General features: G+C 37.1%; 1 protein-coding gene across 3 annotated transcripts in view; it reads left to right on the forward strand.

Moving 5' to 3' along the window:
• Window positions 1-13,344, forward strand: part of ARHGAP20 (Rho GTPase activating protein 20) — a 93,468-nt gene that overhangs the window by 43,134 nt on the left and 36,990 nt on the right. For 2 of the 3 annotated variants that reach the window (XM_079787755.1, XM_079787756.1), the window contains exons 3-4: window positions 8,262-8,426; window positions 13,108-13,257. In XM_079787755.1, coding sequence (XP_079643881.1) covers window positions 8,262-8,426; window positions 13,108-13,257 — 315 coding nt within the window. Of the gene's footprint in view, window positions 1-8,261; window positions 8,427-13,107; window positions 13,258-13,344 lie in introns of those variants that run through there. The other variant, XM_079787757.1, reaches the window with a different exon arrangement.

The following is a 13,344-nucleotide window of genomic DNA, read 5'->3' on the forward strand; positions in this document are numbered from 1 at the left end:
TCCAGTCTGTTCCATGCTTCTATGTCTCTGGATCTATTTTGTTCATCAGTTTATTTTGTTCATTAGATTCCACATATGAGTCAGATCATGTCATACTTGTCATTCTCTGACTAGCTTATTTCGCTTAGCAGATCCAGAAATTATAGTTAGAACTACCTTTAATCAGGTATGATCCAGAAGTTGTAGCTAGAACTACCTTCAATCAGGTATGACCCAGAAATTGTAGCTAGAACTACCTTTAATGAGGTATGACCCTTTTGTTTCCTTCAGTGTACCATTATATAATTATTACCTGAACCAAACTACTCAAATTACTGAAGTGCCCAGTCAGCCTATTGTTGAATTGGTTCTTTATTGAATAAATAAACATATTCAGACAAATGTATTACCATATCACATTGTAATCACTACACATATAAATTTCCTTGAGTAGCATAAGTACGTTTGGCAATCTTATTTGATTCAAGATGACTCAAACCAATTTACTTAATTGATAATTAAGATGTACAGTATTGTGAAGTCCACACAAGTGACTAAATTGAAGTTCTCAAAGTCAGTAGTCACAAGATCATGTTCTTTCCTTTCTTGTAATGTCCTGTCAAGTGCTTTTTATTAAGTGAATTCCTAATAGCTATTGTTGAGAAACTTCTGTGTCAAGGCTGTTAAAAAGTTATATAGTTTACTCCCTTTCTTGGAAACAATATCTCTGTTTATGGATCTTGCTCTGTTAGTGTATATGTCTATTAGTGTCCTCTAGCCTTCACACACTCCTTCCATATTGCTATTCTGTCTTTGCTTATTTAATGGTTTGTTTTCCTTGCTCTTTAAATATTAGCATCATTGATATAAGATTGTTCTCATTATGTCACATATACTGTCTGTTCCAGTCAGCATTTTGGTTATAAGTTAAAGGTCTTAAAGGTTATCTTTTGTATTTTTCTTGCTTTAAGGTCCTGCTTATTTTATTTGTCCAGTTATTCATTCATATAACCGATAAGCCCTTAGCCTAGCTTAGTTCTTTTTGATCCTGCTATTAACATGATCAACTAGGCTCTATTCTATAATAGCAAGTCAGAATTTGGACTGTGTAATATGAGCTACATGATGCATCATTTAATCATTGATGCTAATTTGGAAGTGGAAATAATAGTACATATTGATACAACCACACCATGTTATAATCTCTATACAGAGTTTTCTTTAATCATTTGAATGTGATTTTATTTAGATGATGGCTATAGAAATGTAATAGTACATTTTCATCCCATCAGTAAGACAGATAATTGCTTTAGACTAGAGTTCCCTGAAATGTGCTTGAATGTTGAGATGTTTCAGATATAAATATCTAATGGACAAATTTTTATTGCTGAATAAGATAGAATTTTGATGTTGATAGTGTATGTTTTTTAGCTTCGTTTCAGTAGTCATCTCTTTTTGTTCTAAATTACTTCTGAACTAATTTATTCTCTAAGACTCACTAGGGTTACCTTTATACAGGTAATATAGAGTTCTAACCTGACATATCATCATAACCAGGTAGGGTAAAGCACAAACTAGATCTTGAATGCTAGATTAATGAGTTGAGCTTACTCTTCAGACAGTGCACATGCCATGATAATTGATAATATGCATCAGAAAGATTAATTTGAAAGAAGTGAGAAGTGAGTAGCATAGATTGAAGAAGAGAGAGCAAGGAAGTAGAGAGTCCAGTTAGGAGTTCATTGCAAACTATAGTAGAGGTTATGAGGATCTAGACTCAGGAGATTTTATTTTGTAGTTAAATACCCTGTAAACATCAGATGTGATTTTATGTGGAGAATGAAAGAAAAAGAGCCAAGCTGGTGGGAATGTAACATGGTCCAGCCACTGTAGAAAACAATTCGGTGGTCCCTCAATAGTTTAAACAAAGAATTACCATATGATCCAGCATTTCCACTCCTGGGTACATACTAAAAAGAAACAACAACAGATGTTCAAACAAAATATGTACATGAATTTTTATAGCAGCACTATTTACAATGGCCATAAGATGGAAACAATCCAAATGCCCATCAGCTTATAAATGTATGAACAAATGTGCTATATTTATGCAATGGAGTATTATTTATCAACAAAAAGGAATGAAGTGCTGATACATTCTGTGGTGTGGGTGAACCTGAAAACATTAGTGAAAGAAACCAGGCACAAAAGGCCATATGAAATATCCAGAGTGGGCAAATCCATAGAGACATAATGAAATTTGTAGTTGCCAGATATTGGATAGAGTAGGCAATGTGGGTGACTGCATAATAGATACAGATTTTCCTTTGGGGATAGTGAAAATATTGGGAACTAGATAGTGGTGATGATTATACAACATTATGAATATGCTAAATGCTACTGCATTATACATTTTTAAATGGTAAGTTTTATTTTATGTGTATTTTACCATAATTTTTTAAAACTCAAAATTAAACTAGGTTTAAAAAAATGTAACTCTATATGCATTTATGCATAACCCATGGACACAGACAATAGTGTGGTGAAGGCCTGGGAAGGATGGGGCCAGGGTGGAGGAAGGCAATGGGGAAAGAAAGGAGACATCTCTAATACTTTCAACAATAAAGTTTAAAAAGTAACCCTTTCAGTTGGCACTGCCATCTCCCAGTAATTTGTCAAAATTACCAACACAAAGGGAAAGAGTAGAGGCTCCCCCTGTATATTCTCTAGGCCTTTTCGAAAACGTGCTGTTGTTCCTTTGGCCACATACATGTGCATTTACAAGAAAAGTGATAATGTAGACATCAAGGGAACAAACAGGCACTGCTCAAAAGGAATGCCCACAAATGTACCATGGCCAAACTGGAGGAGCCCACATCACCCAGCCTGCGGTGGGCATTGTTGTAAACAAACAAGTTAAGGGCAAGATTCTTGCCAAGAGAATTAAAGTACATATTGAGCATATTAAGCACTCTAAGAACCAAGATAGCTACCTGAAAGGGTGAAGGAAAATGATCAGCAACAGAAGGAAGCCAAAGAGAAACCTGGGCTTAATTGAAGCACCCACCTGCTCCACCCAGAGAAGCGCACTTTGTGAGAACCAGTGGAAAGGAGCCTGAGCTGCTGGAACCCGTTCCCTATGAATTTATGGTGTGATATGTGTTTAAAAAAATAAAAGACCTCTGCACTGTTTTTTTAAGTAATATTAGGGCAAGAATCACAGACTTAAATGCTTTCAAGTCCCTGAGAGGTGCAGTAAACAAAGGAAAGAATTGGCAAGAAAGGGAATGTGGTGAATCAGACATTCAAAATCAAAACCTCAGTGTGAGCTACATAAAATATGACTGTGGGCTGTAGTTTTCAGTCTCTGCTACAAATTGAACTAAGCAGCAATGACAGGTGATATCAAACAGATAGCTAATATTGAAACTAGAATCAAAATTCCACAAGAGGAGAGGGTAAACCTAAGTTATTTACCCCATATCATCACCATTGAGCACGAAGTCTAGCCAACACATAAACATACAGGTACTCAGCAAGCATTTGTTGGAACAAAAATAAGTAAGTGAATTTGAAAAGGTTAGGTAATAATTCTGTACTCTTTTTCTTAGTCAATTCTATCTTCATCTCAACCTCCACAACTGATCAATTTGCAAATTTTATCTATTTTTTAATATCTCTCAAATATGTTTTTTCTGTGTCTTCTTTCCTTTTCTCACTGCCAACTCAGTTCCATGATATTTCTTGCCTAAGATTACTGCAATAAATTCCTAAAGGTCTTCCTTCCTCTAAGCTTGCCTTCCTCTTTTCTTCAGAGTATTACAAAACACAGTGTCTTGCTTAAAATATTGTAGTGCTTTCCCATAAAACCTGAATGTGATAGGAAAAACATGCATCTGCTGCTGCCCTTCCCCAGGCCCTGCCACTCAGCCTTCAGCCTCCCACAGGAACTGAAGCACACCACACATACTTGGTGTGCTGCTTTCCACTTAGACTGCTCTCAGCCTTCCTTGATCTGTCCATCCTTTAAAACTTGGGTTCCTTCAAGAATCTTTTCTAGCCAGTCTAGTCTCAGATTGGGGCTCCTTGTTTTGCTCTTCTCTGTGCCCTAGTACTACTCTGCATTTCTTTTATCACTTGCTTCACTAGTTTATCACTGTGCTTACTTGTCTGATTCCCGTATAACATTGCTAACTAATTCCTTGAAACTACGGACTACATGGCAGACACCCAGCAAAGGCATCCCTGATCACTATTATAAATAATTACATGGTGATCATACATTCAATATATGTTGAGTGATAATATTTAAGAGCTTCAAGGTAGGACATAATAATTAAATATTCAACTGAGCCCAGGCTGGGTGACTCAGTTGGCTTGGAGCATCATCCCATCCAACTAAAGATTGCGAGTTTGATTCCTGGTCAGGGCACATACCTAGGTTGTGGGTTCTTTGACCCCCAATCAAGGTGCTTGCAGGAAGCAACTGATCAGTGTTTCTCTCTCACATCAATGTTTTTCTCTCCCTTCCTCTCTCTCTAAAATCAATAAAAACATATCTTCAGGTGAAGTTTAAAAAAAAGAAAAGGATTCAACTGAGAGAAAATTTTCATGGAAGAGATGGCATTTGGAGTGAGCAGGTCTTATCTACTATTCGTCATCATAATCATTCATTTATTTCCATGTGTAAACATAAACATTTCCACGAAGTATTTTATTCTATATTTTAGTTTCTTTTGTGATTTAAGATGAAGCAACACCGCCTATAAAACTGTACCTAAATGTGGACTTGCTTTTAGGATAAGCCTGAGTAAAAACTATGAAGAGATATTACTGTGGGTGAGTTTTATGAGAACTATTATCTAGTTTTAATTTTAAATGATTAAGGTCCTTTTTCCTTTCAGAAATAGCTTCACAAAACTATTTTAAAGTGTAATGTTAACACATAAAAAGCCCACAGGTTAATTCTTAGACTGCTTGTATTCGTTAGCTCATTTTAATACTCTGTTCATTATAACTTGTAAATCCTAATCAGGCTATACTGAGAGGCTAAATAGAAGGTTATACTTTTACCCTCCTCCCCATTTCCATACTCTAAGACACTAAAATAAACACATCTACTTTGCACTCAGAATAAAAACAAACACATCAGAGTCACATAATTGAGAAATACATTTGTAAGTAGCAAACACGGATTAAGATTGTAGTTTTAAAAAGCACAAAGGTTATTTGTGTTTTTGTTTTCTCCTACAAAAGAATTTTTTCTTTTTAAATTATGTGAGTACTGACATGTTTAGTTTTACTCAAGTAAATTCTACTGCATGAGTGGTGAGGCATTTTAAACCAATGCTTAGGTTGCTTAAGTTGTGAGGTATCTCTTATCATCATTGTATGTAGATCTTTAAAATGTATGTTAATAAATCCATACTGAAAGAGAAAAATATTTAAAACTCATATGGGATTCTTCCCCTCCCCCCCCCCACCACCATCACCATCAACTCTACTTATTTGAAAGTATTATTATGAGATGGAAAATGAGTTAGTATATATAAAAAATTTTGGGGATTGCTTTAAAATGTAAACCATTTAAAAATAGCCTAATTAACCTTTGGTCTATGCTAACCCCAAGCAAAAAAAAAATAATTCACTAATTGCTTCAGATTCACCATTATTTACAAACATTTAAATGTTTTGGAAGTATTGCATAAACCCATGGCCCATGCAGGCTGCCTGTTTTTTTAATTAAAGTTTTACTGGGTCACAGCCACACCTATACATTTAGGTATTGTCAATGGCTGATTTTCTGTTACAGTAGCAGTTCAAGTTGACAACAGAGACCATATGACCCATGAAGCCTAAAATACTTATTATCGGACCCTTTGAGTAATAATTTGAGGATCCATGGTTTCAACTATACTGCTAGCTAATGCTTTATCATTATAATAAAAAAAGCAAAAAAAAAAAAGCAGTTACTTATTGAATAACTAAAATCAAAATGCAAAAGATGATTTTTCCCCTGTCAGGCAATTAAAAACTAAAGCTATGTAAAATGCTATGTTGTCCATTCCTTCATCTATTTATTATTTGTTAGCCCTGTTCTTACTCAGTTTGCACAAGAACAAGTGAAATTTCATTCTTATTTTCTATAAATTTGAAATCACTACATGATAAAAGATACCATTATACCTCCTCCTGCTCCCCCACACCAAAAGAATTTGAAATAAAAAGGATTTTTTTTATCTATGATGGTGAATATGGACCTTTTCTCTATGCTTAGTTCCCATCCATACTATCAAATATAGAAATTCCTTTTCCACCTTTTTTTTAATTGATTGATTTACTTGCCTTGTTATTCACTTATACATCTCATTAAATTATACACAGCATGTACTTACCTAGTCATTAATGAGCATAATGAAATTTACATATTAGGAGAGGTAGCTTATAGCTCAAAAAACACAGGGAATGATGGAACAACTCTGAGAAGTTCGACTTTTCTGAAGTAGAAATATATGCTACTTATACTTTAATTCACAGTTGTAAAATTTTAGAATGTTAGAACCAGAATGTGTTATGAAGTCAAAAGTAGTTCTCTAACTTCAATGAGAATTAGAATCATCTAAATGGCTTCTTAAAATACAGAATGATGAGCCAGCCCTCCAGAGTTTCTGATTCGGGAAGTCTGAGGTGGGCCAGATAATTTGCATTTTTATTAGTAAAATGTTGATGCTGATGCTACTTGGGGGAGACCACACTTCAGGAACACCTATATCACAGGAAGGGATGGATGACCAGGCATTACTTCAGAGAGTTATCAGGACAGTGTATGGTCCTCAGCCTTTTAACATACCCAGGGAGATAGACACTGTGGCCCATACTATTCAAACCCAGAAACAGATCAAAGCCAGACTTACTAAGCCCCATTTACTGTGGCTGATTGTGAACCAGGTACTTGGGATGGCAGGACATTGCCTCTTACACCCTATACTTTGATAGAGAGCCTGACAAATTCTATGATTCCATTTATATGAAATTCCAAAAGAGGCAAAACTAACCTTCAGTGGGGGAAGGGGGAATCACAAAAATAGTGGTCGCCTTGAGGGTGATAGCATGGGGATTGACTTTTGTAAGGAATTTGAGGGATTTGGGGGCTGATCAAGGAAAAGGATATGACCATTGGACAGGTTGCATGAGAAAGAAAGTCCCTCACAGCATGAGACTGTCTAGAGGTTTGTGGCCAAAAGGCCACCATCTGAAAGGGGAGGAGGGCAGGGAGTCCCTGAGGTGATGGAGATCAAAGAGGGGTCTCTGGAGATCACACGTCTAGATGAAGTTGCTCAGTAGCAAATTCTGGAGTCTCTGGGTCACAGAGCTCCAAAGGGTGGTAGTGATGTGGCATCTTACAACCACAAGGCTTTATTTCATCAATGGATAGTAAATGTTGGGCATAGTTTTATGGAGTATGCAAAGCAGGCAAGCTATAAATGTCTAAAAAATCTGTTTGTTTGGGCTAGTTTTAAAAATAATTGGGTGTATGAAAATTTGAGTTTGGTTCCAGCAGACTTTATAGCTAATGGGTCTCAGTCTGCAGTGAAGAAATAAACAACCCAGGAACCAGTACATAGATGCCATCGTCAGCTAATTTATATAATAACTGAGAAGGGAGAAGAGGAAATTGTTTGGAGAGGTAATAATGTTCTCCACCTTGATGAGGGTTTAGATTATACAGCTGAATACATTTATCCAAACTCAGTGAATATACACCTGAGATTTGTGCACTCATTGTGTATACATTTTGTTCAAGGTTTCATGTACATTTTATTTTTATTAAATTTATTGAGTTAACATTGGTTAATAATATAATATAGTTTTTTCATTACAAATATTCAACTCTAGTTAATGATATCTATGCTGAAGTATTTAAAGGGAAATGTACTACTGTATGCAGTCAGTCTACATTGAAATGCCAAAAATAAAATGGATCAATGAGTAGACAGAAGGACATATAGTTGGATAGGTATGTTAAAGCAAGTATAGAATGTAGGTTTGGGTGTACCTGTGTTTATTATAAAACTTCAGCTTTGCTTTATGTTTGAAAAATTGCACAATGAAATGTTAAAGACTACTGTGTGGAGATAGACTGGGAGACCATTTGGGAAACTATACCATCGCATTAAAAAATTTATAGAATTTGTATTTCTTGACCAACTCTAAGCTATAATTTGATAGACAGTCCTATGTGTGATCATTTGACTAAGGGTCTGTGGTGTTGGCTGTTGCAGGGACAGTCCTTCTGCTAGCATGGACACGGGTGCCTTTCTGTCATCATCTATGTGCTCCAATAGGACTCTGCTAATTGATGGCCGAGTAGAACTCAAACGAGGCCTGCAAAGGCAGGAGCGGCATCTTTTCCTGTTCAATGATCTGTTTGTTGTGGCCAAAAGCAAGTAAGTATACCCTACACTCTCCGAGTTATCATTATAAAATTGCACTTCCACCGAAAAAGAAACCTTTTGGGTCAGAGCTCACTGTAAGAATGTCTGGGTTCCATTACCGTAGCTAATATCTGAAGGGAGTTTTATGTTTGCTTTGTTTTTGCATTCAATGTTTATTCATTCAACAAGTGTTCATTTAAGTCCCCCTCTCTGCATAAACATGGAAGACACAATGAAAAATATTATGGGTATGGCCCCTGCTTTTTTGGCACATTCATTCTAATGGTTTTGGGAGGGCAGTAATTACAGATTGGGGTTAGTGCTATGAATAAAATAGGGTGCTACATGAAGTAAGAATGGGATACATGTTAGGTAGGTGTAGTCAGGGTGGGGGGAATCATTGAAGGATGAGAAGAAATAGCCATTCAGATATTAGGAGGATGAGCAGACTAGGAAGAAGGAATGCCAGGTGCAGAGGTCAGGGGAAGCTTGGCCCTTGAAGGAGTTAAAAGAAGGCCTCTGTATGTAATTGGAGCACAGTGGGCAGGAGGAGAGTAATCTGAATTGAGATTGGAGAAATAGACAAGGATCAGGTTATCAGGACCACTGCAGGCTGTGTTAATTATCTATTGCCATTAACAAATTACCCCAAGATATAACAGTAGGTAACTACAAACGTCTCATACAGTTTCTCTGAGTCAGGAATCTGGGAGTGGTTTAGCTGTGGTTCTGGCTCAGGGGGTCTTATGAGGTTGCACTCAATCTGTCAGCCAGGGTTACAGTCATCTCAAAGTTCGACTGGAGCTAGAGAGTGCACTTCCCAGCTCACTCATGTGAATGCTGTCAGGCCTCAGTTCCTCACTGCTATTGGCCTGACACTGTAGTTGCTCTCCACCTGGGTCTCCATAGGGCTGCTCATAACATGGTATTGCTTCCATGGAGAGAAATATCCAAGAGAGTGAGGAAGAGAGTAGGCAAATGTGCTAACTTTGGAAGTGGCATACCTGATGTGTTCCAAGGGCCCACAGACACCATTGGCACAGTGTGGAAGGGAACTACTCCAAGGTGTTAATATCAGGAAACACAGCTCACTGGGGGCCATCTTGGAGGCTGGGTACCACAAAAGCTATGGTACAGAGTTTGTATTTTATTCTAGAAGGTTTAGGGTAGTAGTATGATGTGGTTCCTAGTTCTAAAATATTGTTCTGGCTATGCTGGTTCACGGTGGATTAGAGAACAGGTACAGGGAGAAGCAGAGGCTGGACAGGAGGTTATTGTAGTCGTGTTGAGGAGAGGCAATGAGATCTTTATCTGTGGAAATGGCACTTCAATGGGGGATACAGACATATTTGGAATATACTTTAGAGGTTACCAAAATAATTAATTTTTCACTCAATGCTAAATGCCAATGCGATTAACATCCAGCCTAGAACATGGTGGCTGCTAATTGTTCCATCCCCTTTTCTCATTGATTATGAAGTATCATAAAAGTTAACAGCATTTTAACAATTCTAAGTGATTAAAGAAATTTTTAGTCATCAGAGAATGGTAAACACTTTTTTCTACTATCTGCACTCTCACATCTAAGTTATGCCATGTGTTATAAATAAGACATGGGCATGGCCAAATACTAATTTTGTAAAGCACTGTATTTCCTCAGTGATATTTCTCTCTCATCACTTTTCCTATCTCTCACCCTTCCTCTCTCTCTAAAAAGAAATAAATAAAATATATATATATTAAAAAAAAAAAGACTGAAGATAGAGAAGCTGACTCCCATCCAGGGCTTTTGATAGATGCATAGCATTTAAGAGCGTAAATAAGGCCAAGAGTCCACATTGCTCAGACTCCAGCTCTGCTAATTAAGCTGTTTGAATTTTGTCAAGTGTTTTAATCTGTCCACGACTCTGTTTCTTTTTTCTTTCTTTCTTTTTCTTATTCCTCACTTGAGGATATTTTTCCATTGATTTTTAGAGAGAGTGGAAGAGAGAGGGAAAGACAGAGAGAAATATTGATGTGAGAGAAACACATCGATTGGTTACCTCCTGCACATGCTCGACCAGGGCCCAGGCCGGGGAGGAGCCTGCAACCAAAGTATGTGCCCTTGACTGGAATTGAACCCAGGACTCTTCAGTCAGCAGGCTGACACTCTATCCACTGAGCCTAACTGTCTAGGGCCATGACTCCATTTTTTATCTGTAAAATGTTTGAGGATTAAACTAAATAATATATGTAAAGTGTTTATAATAATGTCTAGCACATAATAAGTTTTTAATAATATTAGCCATTAGAATGGAAATTATTCTTTCTACCTTTAGACACCTCCTTGTTTTATATCAGGAAATGGATAATCTTGGCATCTTATTGATCTAGGGAAAGAATTGTTGGAATAACTTTTTTTTAGGTCAATAGTTGTGGCAGTTCCCACATGGTATCTGAACTAGCCTATATAATAAAAGCCTAATATGCTAAGTGTCCAATCGACCGGTTGGCCGTTCAACTATAATATGCTAATAATATGCTAAGGCCACTCAACCACTCGCTATGACATGCACTGACCACCAAGGGGCAGACAGTTGACCAGTCAACCAGTTGCTATGATGTGCACTGACCACAAGGAAGCAGACACTCTGATTGGTAGGTTAGCTTACTTCTGGGGTCCGGCCGATCAGGACTGAGCGAGACGGGCCAGACAAGCACTGGAGCCCTCCCGCGATCCCTCCCTGGCTGGCCAACCTCCCACATCTCTCCCCAGCCTTGATCGTGCACCAGTGGCATCCCTCAGTCTAGCCTGCACCCTCTCGCAATCTGGGACCCCTCGGGGGATGTCAGAGAGCCGGTTTTGGCCCAATCCTGCTGGCCAGGCCCAGGGACCCCACTGCTACACGAATTTGTGCACTGAGCCTCTATTCTAATATAAAAAGAGACCTGCATTAGAAAACACAAAATGCATGGAAACATTCCCCTCTAAAATATGTGTAGTTTCAGTTTTATATTACCTAAATAGTTGCCATCAAGAAATAAGATTTTAACTTGTCTGGTGTGGCTCAGTGGTTGAGCGTTGATGTTAAACCAGGAGGTCATGGTTTGATTCACAGTCAGAGCATATGCCGCGTTGCTGGCGATCCCGGGTATGGAGCTTGCAGGAGGCAGCCACTTGATGATTCTCTGTCATCACTGTTGTTTCTAGCTCTCTCTCCCTCTCTGAAATCAATAAAAATATTTCTTTTTTAAAAGAAATAATTATTTTCAATTGAATATTTAATTTAAAAATCAAATGATACATAACAATAGGGTAAAAATATTGAAGTGATATATAGAAGGAAGGCATTGTGCTAGCAGGCACTTTTCTATTACACTTAAGTGTACCCTACAGAAAGCATATGAGGCTTTGAATCTAGATTATCTTCATGTATAGTTCCAGCAAAATCCTTTTCCATTTTATAAATACTACTGAAGAGTTTTAGCTCTAACTATTCCATGAGGAGCCCTGGCCAGTGTGGCTCAGTTGGTTGAACATCATCCCATGCACCAAAAGGTTATTGGTTCAATTCTCGGTCAGGGCACCATGCCCAGGTTGTGGGTTCAGTCCCCAGTTGGGGTCCATACACAAGGCAACTAATCAATGTTTCTCTCTCACATTGATGTTTCTCTCTCTCTCCCTTTCTTTTCCTCTCTCTTTCTAAAAATCTGTAAAATCTTATTTTTAAAAAATAGTCTAGAGGAGTTTTAGGAATACTTTCATATGAAATATATTTTATTTCATTTAGCTTTTAGTGTTTCCAAAACTGGTTCTGAATGATAAGAAGTAGCCAACTTTCCCTTGGCATTCTCTTTATCATTCCCAGTGCCTGCTAACTATTTCATTCTTAGGTCCATTATGAGCATTAAATATGTGAATTAGGTCAAGTGATATGGTGGTGTCAATATCAGGTTCTCAAGGAGATTAGGTAGAAATTGTCAAAAAGCAATTTCATTATCGACTTAAAGTAGATCACCTTCTGGGTCCCCAGAGATAAATGTTAATTCTGTTAGCTCTACTTAAATATAATACTTTCTGGACTCTTTTTTCCAGTTTAATTTAGGGTCTGTTTTTAGGCTAGTTTTTAAATTTTAGCCAGAATGTAAGAGGAAATGGTATGAACAAATCCTTAAGGAAATCTAAAATAACCTTTGCTTCTAAAGAGTAGAAAATCTTGTAACCACTCAGATTGAAATGCATTCCTCTAGTTAATTTCAGGTTATAGATTTTAGTATATCTCTGTTAAGGTGAAAATTCTCTAAATATTTTAATAAATAACATATATCTTAATTTTTTTTCAAGTACTCAAATATTTTTGCAAGTAAGCAAATTGTAAATAATAAATGAATTAATTTTTTATAACAGCAGTAAATTTAAAATTGGGATTTCCACCCAAATGCAGTGCTCAACAAATAGAAAAATAATGTAGCCAGTTTATGGCTAAATGCAGACATGAGGACTAATACACATAATGTTTCAAAGGCATTTTGGGGCAAGGGTAGCCAACCATTTTACAATTCACTGTGGTAAGTGAACACTGAAGATAAAAACAATGAATAAGACATTCTTTGTCTCCTTGATTAGTTTAAGCTATTCTCATCACAAATTCAGAAACTCTCATAAAATTTAAGACACAAAATAGTAAGTCCTGTCTGGTTGTTATCTTTTTAGGTATAACAACAACTTTAAGATAAAAAATAAAATTAAATTAAGTGACATGTGGACAGCAAACTGTGTGGATGAAGTGGGAGAAGGCAATACCGATGCCATGAAATCATTTGTAGTGGGCTGGCCCACCGTGAACTTTGTGGCCACTTTCAGGTAAGAACATAGCTTGTACACGGGTTAGCTACTATGAAATACAGTCTTACTATGTAATTTCTAGGATGGAGAGAAAAAAGTTAATTT

The sequence above is a fragment of the Cnephaeus nilssonii genome (genome assembly GCF_951640355.1).
Source record: "Cnephaeus nilssonii genome assembly, chromosome: 13".
NCBI classification, from domain to species: domain Eukaryota; kingdom Metazoa; phylum Chordata; class Mammalia; order Chiroptera; family Vespertilionidae; genus Cnephaeus; species Cnephaeus nilssonii.